Source organism: Squalius cephalus, assembly GCF_949319135.1.
Source record: "Squalius cephalus genome assembly, chromosome: 7".
NCBI classification, from domain to species: Eukaryota; Metazoa; Chordata; class Actinopteri; order Cypriniformes; family Leuciscidae; genus Squalius; species Squalius cephalus.
The window spans coordinates 30,426,498-30,445,302 of NC_137128.1; the positions used below are offsets into that span (position 1 = coordinate 30,426,498).

At 36.1% G+C, this 18,805-nt stretch overlaps 3 protein-coding genes across 10 annotated transcripts in view; 2 read left to right on the forward strand and 1 right to left on the reverse strand.

Annotated features, from left to right (window-relative positions):
* myripa (myosin VIIA and Rab interacting protein a) overlaps positions 1-8,688 on the reverse strand; it is a 28,471-nt gene extending 19,783 nt beyond the window's left edge. For 4 of the 6 annotated variants that reach the window (XM_079875194.1, XM_079875192.1, XM_079875189.1 and 1 more), the window contains exons 1-3: positions 8,400-8,688; positions 6,706-6,865; positions 544-765 (exon numbers count right to left, since the gene is read on the reverse strand). In XM_079875194.1, the coding sequence (XP_079731320.1) occupies positions 544-765; positions 6,706-6,815 (332 nt within the window). In that variant the 5' untranslated portion in view covers positions 6,816-6,865; positions 8,400-8,688. The remainder of the gene's footprint in view (positions 1-543; positions 766-6,705; positions 6,866-8,399) is intronic. The other 2 variants (XM_079875193.1, XM_079875190.1) reach the window with 2 other exon arrangements.
* LOC307160880 (uncharacterized protein) lies at positions 7,855-14,393 on the forward strand. Of its 3 annotated transcripts, none has more exons than XM_079875197.1 (7): positions 7,888-8,039; positions 11,624-11,823; positions 12,480-12,542; positions 12,827-12,889; positions 13,698-13,805; positions 13,912-14,005; positions 14,078-14,393. In XM_079875197.1, exons 2-6 carry the CDS (start codon positions 11,659-11,661, stop codon positions 13,960-13,962), a joined length of 450 nt encoding a protein of 149 aa, XP_079731323.1. In that variant the 5' UTR covers positions 7,888-8,039; positions 11,624-11,658; the 3' UTR covers positions 13,963-14,005; positions 14,078-14,393. The 3 variants fall into 3 exon arrangements, with proteins under 3 accessions (XP_079731325.1, XP_079731323.1, XP_079731324.1); XM_079875198.1 differs by lacking the exon at positions 7,888-8,039 and adding an exon at positions 8,105-8,213; XM_079875199.1 differs by lacking the exon at positions 11,624-11,823 and having other exon boundaries at positions 7,855-8,039.
* Positions 14,394-14,890: 497 nt separating this feature from the next.
* Positions 14,891-18,186, forward strand: ackr4a (atypical chemokine receptor 4a). The gene is made up of 2 exons (XM_079875195.1): positions 14,891-15,344; positions 16,215-18,186. The coding sequence occupies exon 2, from the start codon at positions 16,228-16,230 to the stop codon at positions 17,323-17,325; it is 1,098 nt and encodes a 365-aa protein (XP_079731321.1). The 5' UTR covers positions 14,891-15,344; positions 16,215-16,227; the 3' UTR covers positions 17,326-18,186.
* The last annotated feature ends 619 nt before the right edge of the window (positions 18,187-18,805 follow it).

The following is an 18,805-nucleotide window of genomic DNA, read 5'->3' on the forward strand; positions in this document are numbered from 1 at the left end:
CATATATTGTATAAGGAAAACTGATTTCAGTCTTCAGTGTTTACTAGGAATACAAAAACATCAATCTGGCTGATATGCTATATTATTTTGTCTAAATATTAAAAATAAAATTAAACTAAACTAAAATTTTACTGTAATTAAACTTGAAGTGTACTTACTGTAAAGATATATAAAGATATTTAAAATATAAAGATTATATTTAGCTGTGTTATTAAATTGCTAGTGTTTTTAAAGATTTGCTTTAAGTGAGCATTAGATGATGGCAAAGGTAATATAAATGTAAAATGTAAAAATACTGTAGAAATGAGCATGCACAATTAAATATCCAATACTGACTAGAAATAAAACAATCTCTAATATCAACCAATAACCAATGCGTTTCACTATAACATTCACCCCTAGTTTTAACCCCTAATACCAACCACTAACAGAAGCATCATGAGCCTTTAACCTGCAGGTGTTTCCCACTTAAGCCCCCTGACAGAGCTTGCTCTCACTCTATCTCCAAACCACAACAGCTCTTGTTAGCACGACAATACTGACCTGGTCTTCTGGCAGGCAGAGCACAGCCAGCCTTTGTCCTTCTTACTGTAGGTGCAGCATCCCTTGCAGACGCTGTAGCAACAGTCCAGGCAGGAACGCTTGGGGTTGAGCAGGAAGGTGAAGGGAGAACAGCAGCGGATGCAGCAGCGCTCATTAAACCGGTGCTGCCGTGACAGCAGAACAGACCGACTGCCCTCCTCAACCAGCACCTTCTTCATTCCACTGGACAGAGAGAGAGAGAGAGAGAGAGAGAGAGAGAGAGAGAGAGAGAGAGAGAGAGAGAGAGAGAGAGAGAGAGAGAGAGAAGAGACAGAGAGAGAGAGAGAGAGAGAGAGAGAGAGAGAGAGAAAGAGAGAAAGAGACAGAGAGAGAGAGACAGAGAGAGAGAGTATAAAAAAGAAAAACATAAAGCATGCGACTATAAAAATGATACGTAAGATGATGTATATTTGTCTGAGTTTAAGCAGGACACATTAAAAACCATTCATAATTAATCTCTATGTAAAGCGGGCTGTAGTGCCCGATAAGTGGATCATGTTCACATGACATCTGCGTGTTGACAGATGCACTACATTTGCCCTTCAACGTCTTAAATCTGTCAGGATTTCCAGCCGTACTGCAGCCTCCAGAGATGAGAGCAATTCTGCAAAATTGCTCTGACATTTAGCGAAGAGACAAGAGACCCAATACTATGTAGTAGAACACTATTTGCAGCCAACCAGCACATACACACTTTGTTTGGATTAGGTCCATTAGATTTATGATGCTCAATTAAACAGATGTTCATCATACGTACCATCATATGTATTCATCATACAGTAATATAGATACATTACAGTATATTAAGCTTATATATATATATATATATATATATATATATATATATATATATATATATATATATATATATATATAAACATACACATACATATGAGGTCTGTCTGTATATTACTGGTGTGGATTTTTAAGTGACTCTGGAGCTTACATCGATTCATTCAGCAACTGTCTTTATGAATGAGTCATTGAATTATTCACTCATCAGATTCATTCAGTGCTGCTCAAAGATTTGCAACAGTTAATTCTGCTTTGACTTCGGTTGGAGAGGTACTGCAAAATTACACAAAGTAACTGGCAATACTGTGTCGAAATTTCTAAGTTACTTAGTATTACTATTAACGAAGTTCATCAAAGTGTTTTCTAACAGCAATATCACACTGGCCTGAAAATCATCATGACTGTATGGCTGATCTGAATATCATCATGGCATTTCCTGCGGTTCACAAGTGTGAATACAGAAAAAAAGTAATACAAAATATACTGCAATAATAAGATTATTAATTGTCAACTTTTATGAATATTGTTATAGTATAGTTAATACAGATGTGAACAAAAGGGAATGGTTTAAAAAAAATATTACAAATGTAATATTAAAAATGAAATAATGAAATTTCAATCATTTTAACTAATGTGTCATGATGATACATATTATTCTAAAAGCAAACCTATGACTCACAGAGAGAGGAGCTGACAGGAGGAGCAGAGGGATGAAAAATTAGAAAGGATGCATTGTATTGAAAACCTCTGCTTGAGGTGTGGCATTTACTTGTCTCTCCAAACAATGCCAATGCATGAACAGATCGGCTCCAGTGAACACTAAGAGAGGGGAACTGAGGAAAATCTCAGCAGATTAAAAACAGACAGGCAGGAAATAAAACAAAATGAAAAAAAAAAAAAAAGACTATGATTCACAAGCAAGTGTAATACTTCACAGGGATACTATTGAGACTGTGGGGTTGGCATACATTTATGACAATGCGTTTTTGAGTGTATGTGTGCACATAGCAATAGTTTGGAGACATATTTGTGCCAAAACCTCCCTTTGAGAGGAGAACATTTTGTGCATGCATATGCTTGTAAAAAAAAAAAACAACTCTTGCACTTAATCCAAGATGCATGTAGTTTGTAGATTAATCTCTAAATGTGACATTCAGACCCTACAGATACAGACTAGAGATTACAAACAGCCTTCCACCAGTTTGTCTTGACTCAATCAGTGGCAAGATGAATTTAAAGTAACAGAAGAAAAGCACAAAAGATAAATAGCTGAAAAATTCTTACAGATGGAGCAGGATCTATTTCATGTTCCTACAATCATGTACTATGATGATACCCCATCAGGGGTCTATCCACTGAACTTATAATTGGATACTCGGCAGGCCATTTCCACCGAGTTCTCAGAAACATGGTCTGTTGTTTACAAAGTAAACCGTTGGCAAAGAACAACAGAGGTGTCCTGTGCCAGTAGGTGCAGTTCCAAGATAATTTCTACTAAGTGACCAATGCCAGATAGCCAGCCTGGGCGCAGGTGTGATGAACAGGGGGAAACTGATTCCAATATGTTATACTAAGTCATCTGTCAGAGCAGCATCTATTATTAATGACAGGTTATACGTGTATATATATATATATATAATTTTTTGTACTGTACATAATATTGTTGTGATGTCTAAATTCACTTGTAGCATTGCATTTAAATGGACTGATTTTAGTTTTAAGTGTTTTATTGTGAATTTATTTAGACAGGACATTTATAAATGTTTTGCCATAACATGGATTTCTTTTTTCAACATTAAAATATATTTTTGTTGTTTTCTATGTTTTTTTTTTTTTCAAAGGCTATGCTGAGATTACTGTTCAAATAAAATTTGACAAACATTTACAAAAATAAAATGAACTTTACTTTAGAGTATATTTATTTGTACAGTAATTAAGTCTAAATTAAATCTCATAAAAATGTTGCATGAGGATTTAGAGCTTCTCTGTACACACACAAGAAAGATCAATCTCAATGAGCCAAATCTACTGCTGTGTTATGCAGTACAAAGATTCAAGCAATGTAGCAATTGCATGCCCTATTCCTGGAACATCTTGTTAACACAGATCAGCAGTGGTATTGTAACACAACACACAGCGGTTGATAAAACAAGATGTGGTATGCTGGGAATAGCTCACTTCAGAGCAATGCAAGAAAACATGTACTAATCTCATATGACAGGGCTTCAAATCTGTCAAATGCAGTTGTGGCTAGTCCTTTTTATGGAGATTTAGCATAGACAGAACTGAGACAAAACTAGTTCTCCAATTTAAATAAACTCTCAGGAATCACATCAGATTTGGATGCCAATAAAGAATGGCCAAAAACATAAGCCAAACAAATAGTCATATATTTGTAGTATGCATTGCATAATAAATGGATTAGCATGTAATAAAATAAAATGTCTTGTCATAATTGTTTGAATGGTCTTAGATCAAAATGACCCAGTGTCCTACAAGCCAAACTGCCTGTGCAGAAACAGTATGTTCTGTGAGCAGTTCCATCACATGTAATCACAAAAATATCAGAATCTGCCATCTGTTTGAAATATTTGATTTAATGAACTGGAAAGTCACGGATGAGTGCATGGATAGATGGAGGACTCTAGGGTCTCTCTAGATGGTTTACAAAAGCTGATTTAGATCTGTGGTTCCCAACCAGGACTTCACGAACCCCAGAGCCCATTTAAGTAGGTCCCAAGGGGCTTTTGGAAAGTGTGTAAAATAGATATAAAATTTATATCAAATAGAAATTATGAAGAGACAATACAGCGCATGATACACACTTTCTCGGCTCATTCACTTCCATCCTCGTTACATTCTCTTAGTCTTTATCACTATTATATTTAATATTTTAAGAAAAGATATATGATGCCTCGTCAATGCATTTAATTGGTTTCCAGGTTTTTTTTTTAACTACATTTCAAATCATATTGCTCAGCAAGTCTCTCTTTGTGAATTTTCCTCCCCCTACACAGAGGGTATTTTCTAATAATCTTGTTTTTGTGCTCTTCCATTCTCTGATAACTCACTCAGTCCTGTTTGAAATTCAGAGATGCTCACCAGGTGTCAGAGAAGATATTGAAAAGCTAGATGCATGCAAGCAGAACACACTTGGGAAAAGAAAAAGATGCTGTCTGCATTAAATGAGATGGTTTAAGGTTTTTTGTAGAATTGTGGGTCTTAGTAAATAACTATATTTTTTAAATAAATTTCTCTCTATAGGCGCGTTCACTATTGCATCTGACACTGATACATTAACGCGTCGCCACCTCATCAGCACCGAAAACATGGGGTTTTTTTTAGACAATAATCACACAGCCTATTCGATATTCTACAATTAAATCAACTAATCGAATTTTCGAAATTCGTGACTCATCCCTAGTCACAACTGCTTTATTAATTTATCCAGTGTAAAACCCGGACACCGGCACACAAAAGTGGCTTTTTGTTAATGACTGTACTACTACAAGATTTAACACAGAGTAACAGCTCACTACCAGTTACAAAAGACACTGTAATTATAGTTGCATTTTTCATCAATGAATTTCTTAAATTATCCTTTGACTACGTTCTGGCCTTTGACTATGTTCTACGATTTTTTTTTGGCCCGATGCCAAACTTACTTGCCGACCCCTGCTGTAGGCTAACCAAACCCAATCCTCTTAATTGGATAAATAAATTACTGTTTCCTGGAGCTCTGAAAGAACTAATGCATACTGTACTAAACAATATAACATTATAATTATAGAGGATCTGTGTACACCTGATATTAACATCCATCTCAAACGATCCAAATACAAGTGGACAGCCAAGACAGATCTTCACACTGGCCATTAATAACACGCATCTCAAATGTGTCTCCTGTGTGCACAGAATTTGAGGAGTCTTTATTTGTGACTACATAACTGCCATACACAATGCCAGTGTGTTTCTGCTTTTCTTATCTAAACTGCCTAAAAGCATGAATTTTTTTTTTTTTCAAATTATTCCTTCCTTTTCCAGCAAACAAGCATTTCCAACAACAGAGTGTGAGATTAGCCAGAGTGCTTGTCTGCAAGTCAGATAAAATCCTGGTACCAAACAAAGTCATTAACCAAAGTGTTTTTATCACCCCAAAGTACAGTGATGAGGAATGTGCTTCTCTGTGCCAATGTGCCATACTTTTTTGGTATAAGATTACAGGCTAAATACATTAAACACACTAAATAAAGATAATGGGTTATGTTCCATTGTTTGGGACACTACACTGAACGTATAGCTAGTATAATATGCATATAAACTTATACTTACAAAAAATGTAAGTATGAAAGTAGGCATGCCTAGCAAAAGCAGTGAAAATAGCAACTGACTTTTCATATTTCCATATATAACCAGCAATTTCATTCATACTTCATTCAGACTATATAGAACATACTTTTTAATGGTCACAAAGCAAGTTTTAAACCAAATGTACCTATTATAACAGTATGCGATTTTGGACTCAGCAAGGGTCTGAAAATACCTGTGAAGGTAGAAATATTGGTCTCATATGACCAATACACAACATGAATCTGTCTCTCCTGATAACCTCTATACTGTATCTGTATCTAAAGGTCAGAATCAGATTCCCTTAAGGCTGAAACCATATTCACGGTGGGCTCAGGGAAGTGAGTCACGGATAAAGTGGGAAGGGAGGGCCCTTCCTGTCATTTTGTTTTAAAGTATGACAAAGAATGATGGGAACTTCCTCATGCTCTCTATCGATGACTGGAATGCCATTTGGGTGACATAATGAGGGAGACGATGCTAAAATAGATTGTTTAAAATAGATTTAGAAAATTTTTGAAAAGTGGCTTTTTTTCTTTTTCTTTTTCTGAAAGAAGTTTCTTATGCTCACCAAGGCTGCATTTATTGGATCAAAAATACAGTAAAAATGGTAATACTGTGAAATATTATTACAATTTTAAAATGGCTTTCTAATTTATTCCTGTGATGGCAAAGCTGAATTTTCAGCAGCCATGACTCCAGTCTTCAGTGTAACATGATCCTTTAGAAATCATTCTAATATGCTGATTATAAATGTTGAAAATATTTATGCTGAAAGCACATTATTATAAATATTTTTTTGTGTAACAAACTAAAACTCTTTACTGACACTTTTGATGGATTTAATGCATCCTTGCTGAATTAAAGTGTTAATTTCTTAAAAATGTTTTTTTGAAAAGTAGTGTACTATTATTTTATATATTATACACACATTATTATGTAACCAAAGTAGTTCTGAGCAGAAGGGTGCATGAGACTCACATGAGCCGCGTCTCCTCCGTCTTGCGCAGCTGCATGTCCCGTTGCACCACCTGCATCACATGCTCAGCCTCCACATCCGTCAGACCAGAGAGATCCAGTTTACGCCCCATCCTTCACCTCTACAGAGCTAATAAGATACCTGCCCCGTCCCGACTGTTAGCTGAGGACAGTAATGGAAGCAAAAAATTGTAATTTAATTAATAATAAAAAAAAATAATAATAAAAAAGCAGCTGCGTCACTGGCTTTATAATGTGTTTGAACTTACAGATGTCGGATATTGTTTTATGTATGACATTTTTCATTTCATACTTTGACATGGATTGGTTAATGCTACATAGTGGCAGCTAATTGCAGTTGGGAAGTAAATCTGAAGACAAAACTATTTTAATTCTAAAATTGTTTCATTATGAAATCAACATAATACAGTCTATTGTAAAAGTCCAAAGTAAAAGCTCTTGCATAAGGTTGTTAAATCAGCCTGCAGCTGAAATAAGGCACACACTTTGTGAGGGCCCTGAGATTCCAGAGCCCAACAATGCCATTTTTATCCACTGCTGTGGATGTGTTCTTATATTATATCAGACACCACTGTTATAATTCTGGCATTTCATAAAAAAGAAAATAACTTTTCAATTGTAAGTAACACATGCCTGTGTTTAAGAAAATCTAAATGGAAGCTATTTTTAGGAAGCTAGTGTTTCCCAGTGTTGTTACTGTTGTAAACTAAAACTAAAACTATTAAAAATTGTTTTCGCTAATTGAAATAAAGCTGAAATAAATATAAATATTGAATGCAAAACCAGAACTTAAAAATGAGAAAAGTTGCCTTGAACTTAAATAAAAGATGTGTAAGTTCAAGTACAAAAATGAAACCTAAATAGAAATATTTAAATGAAAATAATAAAAAAGTTTCAAATAATGAAAACTGAAAATACAGAAATAAATGCTCATTCAAAATATGAATAAATATGATAATAGTGCGTAAATAATACTAAAATAACACAGGTGAGGTGTCCCCAACACAACTATTTAAAAAACAAAAACAAACCCTTTTTGAAGGTGCACTGTAAAACTAACAGATCTTTCACAGCAACCTCGAAACCATCTGCTGAGCCAACAGTGAAAGCAAACACAAAGCTTTTGCCCATGAGCTACAGTTTAACTACAATTCATCCGTCAGAGAGTGTCAATGCATTAAAGGGACAGTTTGTCATCATTTACCCTCAGCCTCAGTCACCATGAAAGTGAATCGTGACTGAACCTGTCATTCTGCTTATCATCTCCTTTTGTGCTCCACAGAAGAAGAAAATAAACCGTGCTGAACAACATGAGGGTGAGTATGATGGCAGAATTTTAATTTCTGAGTAAACTGTCCCTTTAAATTAAACCAGACTTTGAGACTGTTTAAGTCGACGTCGAGTTCTCAGAAAGAAACAGACTACAGTATGATCACAACAAGCTGTTCCTGCTGAGTTTGGATAGCAGACCACTTTTCTACAAGATGCAGGTCTATTCCTACATGAGACAGCTTAAAGTTATTACAGGCTTTATTTGCTGTAATACGACTAATCATGCGGGCACATTTTTATAAAATCTGCCTATAATAAAATTTAAAAAATTAAAAACATACTAGAGTGGATACATGTAATTGTTAGGCTATATTGGGAAGAACTAGTTTAGATGCGAAACTTACCGTCGCGTCTCTTCACCTCAGTCTCTCACGTCAGCTTTCTTCGACCAGCGACTGCCAAGCTGTCAACATGTGAAGACCAAATCATTATAAATGTCCGCAGACCGCTTCAAATCAATACGGTCGGCTTTCAATGTCTTTCAGACATGTTCGAAGTTAACGATAACCTTTTGACAAGTTTTTAAAAAAGAAATTCAAGAGTGTCTGAAGTGAAAAGGCATAGACACAGAGCGCGTGCGTAGCGGGCGCGTGTACCTGCTGTGGTCTCATGCCATTTACGACCACGAGACCTAAAATCTGCCAACCTCCGGTTAACCAGGAGACTGCGATGCTGCAACAGTGCTGCTAATCCTTTTTTTGGGGACGTGTTGAAGCCGCTGATACCATATTGAGAATAGTTTGTTAGTTTTTTAAGAAAATGAGTAACATTAATTAAAAATAGGCCTGATTTGAATTAATCCAAATAACCTAAAATTTTACCATAAACAATAATGATGATATGATACGATTTATTGATGTATTTATTTTTTTGTTTGTAGCGTATAGGCCTACGTGATTTGATTTACAGATTTTTCATTTATATAAGTGCATGATTTATATTATATTGTTTGACTGTTTGCATATGTTGCCTTGTATGTGCTCTTTGCTGCCACTTTTTTTTTTTTTTTTTTTTAAGAGATTTTCTCTCAAACAGATGCTATCCTGGTAATATAAAAGTTAGAAACAACAAACATTGCCAATTTAGAGACCCACCCAGGCAGTCAAACACATATCAAAATAATTAAAGAACATCTTCACAGTTATTCAGTTTAAACCAGTCTAAAATCTACCTAAGCTCATTTTCTGGTCTTAATCAGTTGGTTAATTCATCAGTTGGATGTTGTTGTAATACTTTTATATGAGTTTTGGTCACTTGGTCAGAGGAGATCAGCTTAAACCAGCTAAAACCAACAAACCATCTTAGACTGGTTTCAGCAGAGAAGTAGGCTATAGCCTATGGTCCTGTTTTGCTGTTGCTACAGTCCATGTCAGGCCGTGGGAAGTGGGGGTGCTGGGCAACGCATAGGCCTATGTTTGTTCATTAACATTTATTAATTTTTAGCATTTAGTCATTTATTTGTAGGCTAATAAACACTTTAAGTGGGCTATTTAAAAAGTGTTATATGTTAAATTATGTTTTTAAAACATATGGGCAGAGTGTTACGTAACATTGTGTGTGCGTCGAAAGAATTTGTCCGCAGCTGCTCCAAAAAAAAAAAACCAAAAAAAAAAACCCCAGAGCTCCTCCTGAGCGCAAGTCCACTGTCAGTGTTGTGTAAGGTTAGCACTAGGCAGGTTTTTTGTGTTCATTTCTATATTTCTATTAGCGGTTTAATATCAGACAATATTTTCACGGACCGGCCTTCAAGGTGTGGCGGATAGATACAACAAATAAAATGATACGACCGGCATAAAAACTGGGGTATTTTAATAAACGTGAATCCAATGTGTAGGCCTACTCGCAACTTTATTAGCAGCGTCCTCGCAACATCGCGCTTAAAGACAACTGAGAAAGCCTGAACACAAACAAAATGCCCCCCAAAAGAAAAAAATCTCCATGTTTTCGGTGCTGATGCGTTCATGTAACATAGCCTAAGGGTGGCGCTGCCAAAAAAGCACCTAAAAGCTGTCACAACGAACCGGCAAAATTAATGATTTTGAATATGTAAAATATAGCAGGAGACATTTTAATTGTTTACTAATAAACCAGTTTTTTTTTTATGTCAGTGTTGGCTGGAAAGATGAAGTTGACGATGCTGACTCGCGATCTTCGCAGTAGTGAACGCACCAGAGAGAAATGCACATTTCATACGAATTACATAAGCAGAGAGCAGTCTGTTTTCTTTCGTTTTGAATTGTTCTGTTTAAAAGTAGACATTTCAAGCTTTCTATATATGTCTCAGGTCTGTGAGGCAAGTTGGCTACCTTATAGCTTAATTTACGAGAAGAGCTCCAGTTCACGCGCCGGCGCCTCCATGTGATTATCTATTTTCTAATATATTTACTTCTTATTTTTTAAATCCAGACAATTGGTTGATGAAATATGGATTGATTAAAATTAAGATAACATTAATACAAAACGAAATTAAATTTAAAGACAGGCTTGTGCTTTCTGTTTGAGGTCTCTGTGAAAGTTTTAAAGCAGTCTTTTAGTGCCGCTTTCAGAGTGCTCATGTCCTTAAAGGAGAACTGTCCCGTCTGTAACATTTTTTTTTGTGTGTGTGTGTGTGTGCATTAAATTTCTAAAGAAATGCGACTTATAGTCCAGTGCAACTTAGGCTATATGTTTTTTCTTCTTCATGGCGCATTTTTTGACTGATGCGAGTGCGACTTATACTCCGGAGCAACTTATAGTCAGGAAAATACAGCAAGTTATTTATTCTTTCTGTGCGATCCGGTACCAAATGTCCCACGGATCGGTACCGGTCCTCGGCCCGGGGGTTGGGAACCCTTGCTTTAAATGATTAATTTATGTCCCGTTGACCGGTCCATTGCATTACGAATAAAAGCAGAATCAATAAAGTCAAAAATGTGATGTGCAATCAGGTTTGAGTGTGTGCGCTGTTTGAACGAGTGTTCTCACTGATACGCTTGTTGTGATTCGCGGAGTTTTGACGAGTTTTATCGTCTTGATATTGTTTCTTATTCAAAAGTGGTGACGCCAACCCCCAACCTAAAACCTCTTCCCGCGCCCTCCATGTCACTGATCTGCAAATTCAGACTGTAAGGCAAGTTAATATTCCAGCATTTTCAGACTTAAGCTTGGTCACATGTACTGTAGATCCAGTCTGCTGGATTAAAAACAATGGCACAGAAAGGGCTAAGTACCCTGAGTTTTTCCTCCTCCTTGCTTTCTCACCACCCATTCTGAGACTTACTTCTTTTCAAGATCACTTTTTCTTTATTGTTTTCCTTCGTTTCAGGAACAAATTGTATTCCGTCATCTATTTTCCTGTAATGAAGTTATAAATCAATATCAAGACCGAAAGTTGGATGACAAAACACAGCCTTAAGAGATATATAGCCCCTCAGCCACACAAATCACTCATAATAAATCACCTTGTGTGCCAGTATTAGACAGCAGAATGCAGATCATTACATGCCTAAGTAGGGTGTTTTGTTGTTCAAACCTGCAAGTGTATTTCAAAACATTTTCGTCAGGGAAAATGTTACTGCCCCTTTTTTAGACATCTGGTAGTGATTGTGTGAGTATAAAGCAGAGATGAAGTGCACTTGGACTGCAGAAATCAGCAGGATGAAGGGTAGTATGCAGCTAGGGCTGTTGTGTCTCAGCCTGCTCATCTCCAGTCTTCATGGGGAAGACGATGCAGATAACAGCATGAGCCTCCCTATTAATTTTGAAGAGCCGGATCTTCATCAGCCTGAGGTGAGGGATAAACTTTGCTGGTAGTACTTTACTGAGGTCAATCACTGGGGTTAAAGGGACGTTTAAAAGGGATAGTTCACCCCCAAAATTTTAATTCTCTCATCATTTACTCACTCTCAAGTTGTTCCAAACCTGTATGAGTTTCTCTCTTCTGCAGAACACAAAAGAAGATATTTTTAAAATTGTCGGTAACCAAACAGTTGATGGACCCCATTGACTTCCATAGTCTTTTTTTTTCCTACTATGGAAGTCAATGGGGTCCATCAACTGTTTGGTTACCGATATTTTTCAAAATATCTTCTTTTGTGTTCAGCAGAAAAAAGAAATTCATACAGGTTTGAAACAACTTGAGGGTGAGTAAATGATGACAGAATTTTTATTTTTGGGCGAACTACCCCTTTAAGGGGCATTTTTTCTTGTGGCATGATTTTTTTTCTAAATATAGTTAATGGTTTTTTTTTTTTTTTTTGCAAAGTGATAGAATGCATCAATGACCTAATTTCATTAGCAATTATGCTTCAAATACTTCGAAGTCATTATTAAGCAGTTGAACATTTTTGACTGACGTAATGATAGACAATAACCATGCTGACTGGTAACAAAATTATATATATATATATTTTTTATAATTACTCTTTTAACAATGATTGTTAAAGATGAACAGAGTACGACGACAGACTGTGGAAGATTCAGCAAAGGAAGTTGTTGATACATCAAGTGTAAGTACACATCTAATAAAGTAGCTTGTGCTATTGCACAACTTGTGCGATGATTTTTCCAGCTGCTGCTGTTTCACAATGAAATAACCCTACAGGGTTTGGATGATAATCAAGCCATAATCAAGCTCTCTCTTAGATGACTACTTAAATGGCAGTAGTACATTACAAAATAACCATTTAAAGATTTCACCTGCAGCTATATCTGCCCCCATATTGTACATGCTCCACAATGCAGAGAGGGTCACCAGAAAATTAATATTTTCATTCTTTTTAATGATCTAAAGGAGGACGGAAAAGGGCCACGTCTAGGAGCTTGGACGCTCTTAGAAAACGATAAAAATTCTGAGGTATTCACTCTCCTCTCTCATGCCACTAAAATACACAGTGCTATGCATAAGTTTAGACACCCATGCTAAAGTTGACTAAAAAGAGGAATAAAAAATCATCTTTTGGAAATTGAACTTAATGCCTTAATTTAAAAAATGAGGAAAAATCCAACCTTTAAGGACACCAATTTTCTTTGTGAATGAATAATGTATCGTAAATAAATAAATGTTCTTCCTTAAAATACAGGGTGCATAAGTTTGGACACCCCTATGTTAAATTCCCATAGAGGCAGGCAGATTTTTATTTTTAAAGGCCAGTTATTTCATGGATCCAGGATACTATGCATCCTGATAAAGTTCCCTTGGCCTTTGGAATTAAAATAGCCCCACATCATCACACCTTCACCATACCTAGAGATTGGCATGGAGTACTTTCCATAAGATCATCTCTCAATGCAAATCAAACTAGCTATTAGGCTAACTGAAATAAAACCATGCCAATCTCTAGGTATGGTGAAGGCTATGTGATGATGTGGGGCTATTTTAATTCCAAAGGCCAAGGGAACTTTATTTTTCCTCATTTTTTTAAATTAAGGCATTAAGTTCAATTTCCAAAAGATGATTTTTTATTCCTCTTTTTAGTCAACTTTAGCATGGGTGTCTAAACTTATGCATAGCACTGTAAATAGTGAAATAATATAAAGACTAGGTAAATAGAGAAAAAGGTTGAGTTATAAAGCATTATCAACACAAGCTTCACCATGTTTCATGATTTTATATTCTAAAAACATATTGACTTTACACTGAACTCACCATTTGGTTATCTCAGTTAAAGGTTTATCGCACCAAGAGGCAGAGCAAAAGCAAGAACAAAAAGAAAAAACCCCGCCCGGCATATAACAGCCTTTTAGGAATGGCACGTCCTCAACTTCCCATGGTATACTCTATCCTCTGATCACCCTGTCAACGTGCCATTTTAACACATTATATTAAAGATATACACGGAATTGCTTTACACTGAACTTATCATTTGCCTAACTCAGGATACTGCCCGTGTCAAAAGGGATGAAGGTGCCGGAGGAAAAAGACCCTGACCAGGAAATTAAAGCATTATACGCATTCAAGGCTCCTTCCCAGGTAACACATTGTAACATATTTACATAATATGAAAAAATGCTACTAGGCTTAACAGATGTTCTCTCCTTACAGGTTCCCGGAATCAGGAAAAATAGGGGTTGCATATATAGAGCAACACCATTTCATAAAGTGCATTTCAGCCTCAGGTTATGCTTGTGAAAGTAATCATTTATCTTTCTATAGCTTTCTTCTTTTTCTCAAAGTATATTTAGTTGAGTAATAATCTGAAATGGAGTCTCCAATTTCTGCAAGTCTAAAAAGTATCACTAGGCGGCAGTATTTACTCAAGAGATGAGCACTCAAGCCTGTTTGGCTTTTCACAATGTTTATTTGATGTCTGTTGATCTTTATCTCTTAATTAAAATAAAGAATTTGTGTTTAAATGTCACTCTTTATTGTGTATAACTTTCCATAGAGGTTTGGCTGTATTGTGGGTTTTAAGGGAGTAGTGAAGAATGAAAAGAATGACATGTTGATATTGTCTAGCATAAATAGTCTGAGAAGCTATGTGTGTGTTAATGGATTCTGTGAGATGTGAACTGCATAACTATCACTCCTCTTTGTATTTGAGTGGTTCTGCCAGTTAAATGTGCCAGATAAGTTGTTAGCTTGAAGAAGCATGCAAAATAATATGTTTCTTGCCAGGAACTTGTCAAAACACATTGGCGGTCCAAATTAAACAGAAAAGCAACACCCTCTCTTCCTTATCTGCATAATCCTTGATAATAACACCAAACTATTTCCTGTGCATTTCACTTTGTTGCTATTCAGGCATCTAAAATGTGCTGGAAAAAAAAAACATTTTGTATGCAATCACAATGAGGCAAGTATGCAGTACACACTGCCTTCACACTAAACCCAAAAAACAACCACACGCAACAATGCAAAAGCAACAACTTGCTCTTACACAGGTATATACAATGCACAGATGTTAGACTACAAAAAGTTTTTCTCAAAAAAAAAAAAAAAACTATAGCAGAATTTTTTTTTTTTTTTTTTAAAGAATTTGTTTAACAAAAAATACACAAAAAATAATGTGTATGCATAAGAATATCCAAAATGACCATATTCAAAGAAACAAGGTTTCAAATGCATATGCTGTGGCTGTGCATTACATTTATGCCATTTGCGCTCTGATGTTCTTGTTTAAAACGAATTTAAAGGCATGTCTGTGGGCAGCTGCTGGAGATGCACATTAGAACAGATACGTTCGCACAGTATGGTGAGGTGGGAGTAAAGCTCTGCATGCATGAGTCATAGTAAACACACTCTGTTCTCACAGGAAGAGCAGACAGAAACAATCTACTAAGCCTTCAGGCAAAACCTAGAATCCTACAAGGTAAGAGAAACATTGTATTATAAGTTTCAGAGAATTGTTTTGTTTTTAGATAGAAGATTAATATGTTCCAGATGTTGGCTGCTGAAATTGCACACTGTTTGTGAGATAAGTCTTGGAGAGTATGCAATTGAGCGAACATTACTGCCATGAACTGTATTAAAATGTGCAAATCTGCTATTTGAAAATAATTATAGCACTTATTCGCATAATTATAGCATTTATCAGATCAGTGTTGTTTAATGTTCCAAATTACTGAAAATAACATGTTTGGGTTCAAGCCTAATTTAAATAACACTCATTTACGGTATAGCCTTTGACTAGTTTACAGTATGATGTCAAAAATTTGTGAAAACATTTGTTTCCAGAACTTCTGCTTAATAAAATTTGAAAATTTAAAGAATCAAAGATGTTTCAATTTCCACTTTTTCATATAGGCCTATATATATATATATATATATATATATATATATATATATATATATATATATATATATATATATATATATATTTAAAAACACACTTTTTTATGGAAGGGTGGATGTTTAAAGAGAAACTAACTTGTTTTGAGCACATGTTGGATTACACAGGAAATCTGGAAAGGATTTCCAAAGCTTAACTGATATGCATCTCTAGTTTCAGTTTATCTGTCATTTTAAGCATGCATAGAAAAAGGGCACTTGATAAAAGCCGAGTGGGAATGTTCGGAATGAAGGTGCTGTTACACGCCTGCAGCAATAATACTGTCTGGTAGCCATATGCTTTTCCTCTGCCTTTCTGGAAGAAAGATCAACACTACATCTGCTTGATCAATGTCTTTTTGAATAAAAACTAAAAACTTTCAAACGAATCTTTTTTTTTTTTTTTTTACAGCTTTAAAGGAAGAATGGAGATCTCAGAGGATCATTATTTTGACTACCCCGAGTACGAAAACAACACCTCCAACTTCAGCTACGATGATTATCAGACCATCTGTGAGAAGGGCGACGTGCGCTCCTTCGCGAGGATCTTCCTCCCAGCTGTTTTCGGGTTATCTCTAGTGCTAGGTTTAGCAGGGAACGCTCTGGTTGTGGCGGTGTACGCGTACTGCAAACAACTGAAAACGATGACTGACACATTTATACTTCACCTGGCTGTGGCAGACCTTTTGCTGCTCCTAACGTTGCCCTTCTTCGCTGCAGATGCCGTCCACGGCTGGAAGCTCGGGGTCACCGTCTGTAAACTCGTATCTGCCCTGTACACCATCAACTTCACCTGTAGCATGATGCTCCTGGCCCACATCAGCATGGATCAGTACCTGGCTTTGACGCCGGGAGTCAGAAACAGAGGCCTTGCGTGCGCTTTTCAAAAGAAGCATTGTGGAAAACTCTGTTTGGTGGTCTGGACCGTTGCATTTTTCCTTGGAGTCCCTGATTTGGTGTTTTCAACTGTCAGGGAGCTTCCTCATAAAAAAAGCTGCATTGCAATGTATCCGTCAGACATGGCGCTCAGGGCTAAAGCTAGTTTGGAGGTGGTGGAGGTCATGATAGGCTTCTTACTACCTTTGTTAGTGATGTTGTTCTGCTATACCTGTGTAGGCCGAACCCTATTGAAGCTCCCTCAGGAGAGGAGGTGGAGGAAGTGGAGGTCCATCCGTGTGCTGCTGGCAATGGTGGGAGTCTTTGTGGTGACGCAGATGCCCTACAATGTGGTGAAGTTTTGCCGGGCCGTTGACATCATGTATACGTTTGTTACTCACTGTGGGGTTAGTAAAGAGCTGGATAGGGCTACTCAGATCACAGAGAGCCTGGCATTGACACACTGCTGTCTAAATCCTGTTCTGTACACCTTCGTTGGTTCCTCCTTCAGACAGCATGTATTGAAGTGTGCCAAAGACTTTGGAGACAGGGGGAGAAGGTTGGCACATGCGAGAGAGCAACAAGAAGTGAATATCTCCTTGAATTCTCATTCACAGTCCCAAGACACTAGTACTTTTTCCATTTGATCATAGTGAAGGAGATGGTGTAGAATGTTTACCAGCCTGTTGAGGCTTTGCACCATCTGCCCCTTGGCAAATATGTAAATAAAGTGGCAGTATTTTGAAAGAATCTCGTTTTCAATCTTTACATTTATCATAGTGTTTTTCATTTGGCAGTTTAACGTTAACATTGCATTTAGCACATTTTCACCTTTTCCATTTTAAATGTTTTCATGAAGTTTGTTCTTCAATCCTACAGAAATGTCTAATTTTAAAATGTTCAAAAATGAATTTGAGAAGAAACAGAGCAGCAATCAAGAGCGATCTTGGCCAATTCCTATGGGTCACAGGGGTGACATAGCATCTGTATAACTCCAGCTGCACAATCCAAACAAACCTAAACACATGGGATCTTTCCCCATACTCACAGGATCCCAAAAATCACTGAAAAACTTTTTTTTCTGATATTCGATATGGGCTTTTATGGCCCATACTTTTATTTTTTGAGAAAATGGCACACACAAGAGAAGGAAAAAACATCAATTTTATTCAGAGGTCCTAGCTGAGCAAAAAACTAAGTTTGGAGCAGATGTTGTTATATGGCCAAAAAGTAAGATGTAATTCTGACAGCTTGTAAAGAAACATTATAATAGACAGTCAATCACATGTCTAAATTAGATCAATGCTCTATAATTTTAATTGTGCCTGCTGTATATTTGATACATAAAAAAATGATGGATAAGCAAAGTCCAGTAAATGTTTATCTTGAAATATTAAATATATCAATATAATACAATACACTGTCAACAAAGTACTTTTTTATGTTTTCTTTATAGAATCATTAAAGATTTATGAAACAGTTGGCTTTATTAAACTGTTCTTTACTACACTTTTCTCTTTTTTTTAGTTTTGAGGTATGTTTTTGTTACCCCTACTGGTTTGTTATTGGTCGATTTAAAAAGAGCATTACATTTTCTGTAAGTTGAGTCTTCATTTTAAAAACTGTTGCTAAAATTTTCAATGCTGTATGTGAAATTAGAAAGAGACGGGGGGAAAAGATTGAGAGATGTACTTAAAATAAGGTAAAATAGGAATTGATGGATAGATTTTGACAACCCAACAGAATGCTTTATGTGTGTTATATTGCAGTGTTACAAACAAATACATTTCTTCTCCAAGACGAGATTCCACACAAAACATAAATGATCACAATACTTGAGCAAAAAGCAAGTGTTTTTTTATATATATATATTTTACATATATAAAACTTTGGTTAAAAAAGTGCAACAGAACAAAAACATTGCTCTTGATTAGAAAACCTATACAGAGAAAATAAAGTTACTTACAATAATAGAAAAAAACTGCATAAGGCACAATCTTGTGGAATGTATAAACAAAGATTATCCAAGGCAGTAACATCTTTATGTCCTCTAAACCAAGAACACTACAATTATATTAATTCCCCTTTTAAATTAGGTAGGATTGCAATTTGCAATAGGATTACAAT